Source organism: Heteronotia binoei, chromosome 14, assembly GCF_032191835.1.
Source record: "Heteronotia binoei isolate CCM8104 ecotype False Entrance Well chromosome 14, APGP_CSIRO_Hbin_v1, whole genome shotgun sequence".
Classification (NCBI taxonomy): domain Eukaryota; kingdom Metazoa; phylum Chordata; class Lepidosauria; order Squamata; family Gekkonidae; genus Heteronotia; species Heteronotia binoei.
Genome location: NC_083236.1, coordinates 29,694,449 through 29,696,290, shown reverse-complemented (window position 1 = coordinate 29,696,290; position 1,842 = coordinate 29,694,449). Strand labels below are relative to the sequence as shown.

Sequence of the window (1,842 nt, the reverse complement as noted above, 5' to 3'; positions counted from 1 at the left end):
AGTCCGCCGTCCAGACTGGGTTCACCGCCGGAGTTCCCGAGCGGCGCGCCATTTGGGGCTCTCGGGAGCAGTCGGGGGCCACCCTGAACGAACGTCTCCCCCTCTAAGGCACAACCTTTGGGGAACTCTGCAAAACGGGGCTGAGCCCCGGACTCCGCCCGACTGGCTCGGTCAAAGTTCTGAGGAAGCCGGTCCGCTCTTGGAGGCGGCTTCCGGGCCACCCGGGGAGCCAACGAGCGCCGGGGTCGCCGGCAGGTCAGGAGGGGAGCGAGAGGAGGCGGGCGGCGGCGGTGGCGCCTCAGGCGCAGCTGCCCATGGCCTTGACGAGCGAGCTCTCGGGCAGCTGCCGGAAAATGCCGCGGAGGGTGTCGAGCTCGCGGCTGAGCTGCTCGACGCGCTTGCGGAGGCGCTCGTTGTCGGTGCTCAGCTCCAACACCTTCTGCTGCGTCTCGACGTTGCGCTGCTTGGCCTTGTCGCGGCTCTTGCGCACGGCGATGTTGTTGCGCTCGCGGCGCACGCGGTACTCGCTGCTGCTCTTGTCCAGGCACTTCTTGGCCTTGCCCGACGACGACGACGACGAGGAGGAGGCGGCGGAGTGGAGCCGCTGCGGGTGGTGGTGGGCATGGTGCGGGTGGTGGTGGGCGCCGTGCGGGCTGGGGGCCGGCGTCGGAGGCGGCGTGGGCTGCCCGCCGGGCTGCAGGTGCACCGTCGTCTGGGCGCAGTGCGCCGCCTGGTACTGGAGGTGGCTGCAGGCGGCCGGCGGCGGGTAAAGGGCGGCCAGCGCGGCGGCCTCGTCGTCCTCGTGGGGCTCCTGCTTGATGAGCAGCGGGCGCAGGCCGGGCAGCGGCGGCTGGCCCGCGCCCAGCCGCTCGTAGGCCGCGCCGGCCTCCAGTTTGTCCGCGTAACCGTAGAGCGCGCCACCGCCGCCGCCCTGCGAGAGCCCGGCGCCGGGCATGCCGCACTCCAGGCCGGCCTTGGCGGCGCGCTCCTGCTGCTGCTTGCTGTGCTGGAAGAGATCGGCCAAGAACTCGTCGTTGAAGGCGCCCGGGTCGATGTAGGCGCTCAGGTCGATGGAGTTCTCGTGCTCGCAGATGTCCTGCAGCTCGGCCGTCGTGGCGGGCAGGTAGCTGTAGCCGCCGGGGCCCGGCAGGTGGGGGTGGGCGGCGTGCGCGTGGTGGGCCGCGGCGGGCAGGTGCGCCGAGGAGGGCAGAGGCTGGGAGCGGAGCTGCAGGGCGCTGCTCATCGGAGGGCGCGAGTCCGCCTCGTAGAAATTGCCCAGCTCCATCGAGTAGCTAAACCGAGCCGCCGCGCATGGTTGGGGGGGAGAGCTCTCCGGCTGCGCTGCGACCCGATTTGCTGCTGCCGCTGCTGCTGCTGCCCCCCACACCGACGTGTGCGCAAAAACGCAAGAGCTCGCGACTCGCTCCCGGGTTGCTGCCTTCTCCAGCCCTCGGCCTCTTATTTATACCCCTCCGTTTCCCTTCGCCCTCTAGTGTCAGTCCAGCCTCCTGCTGGGTTTGCCTGGGAACTTTGACCGGCCTCGCCTCCTTTCGGCAGAGGTTGGAACCCCGGCGAGCCCTCCCCAACCCCCGCGGCTCCTCCTCCGGGCTGGCTGCCTGGACGGGCCAAACGCCAGTCGCCTGGAGGCAGTGTGGGAGGCGCACGGACCTGCCTCGCAGGACGGAGGAATGGTGCTCCGACGCGCGTCTGAGTCTCGGGGTGTGTGTGATCTCCACCAGCGGCTTCACACACACACACCTACACACAAACTACAACTCAGTCGGGTAGCTTTCGTTCCATGCATCTCCCCACCATTCCGTAGCTTTGAAAGCGGCTCTTCAA

The 1,842-nt window shown here is 69.6% G+C and overlaps 1 protein-coding gene across 1 annotated transcript; it reads right to left on the bottom strand.

Moving 5' to 3' along the window:
* Positions 1 to 279: 279 nt before the first annotated feature.
* CEBPA (CCAAT enhancer binding protein alpha) lies at positions 280 to 1,332 on the bottom strand. Its single transcript, XM_060253909.1, has one exon. It carries the CDS (start codon positions 1,283 to 1,285, stop codon positions 299 to 301), a length of 987 nt encoding a protein of 328 aa, XP_060109892.1. The 5' UTR covers positions 1,286 to 1,332; the 3' UTR covers positions 280 to 298.
* Positions 1,333 to 1,842: the final 510 nt, after the last annotated feature.

Coding starts and splice junctions, on each gene's coding strand:
- CEBPA (XM_060253909.1), bottom strand. CDS start 1,285: ATGGAGCTGGGCAATTTCTACGAGGCGGACTCGCGCCCTCCGATGAGC.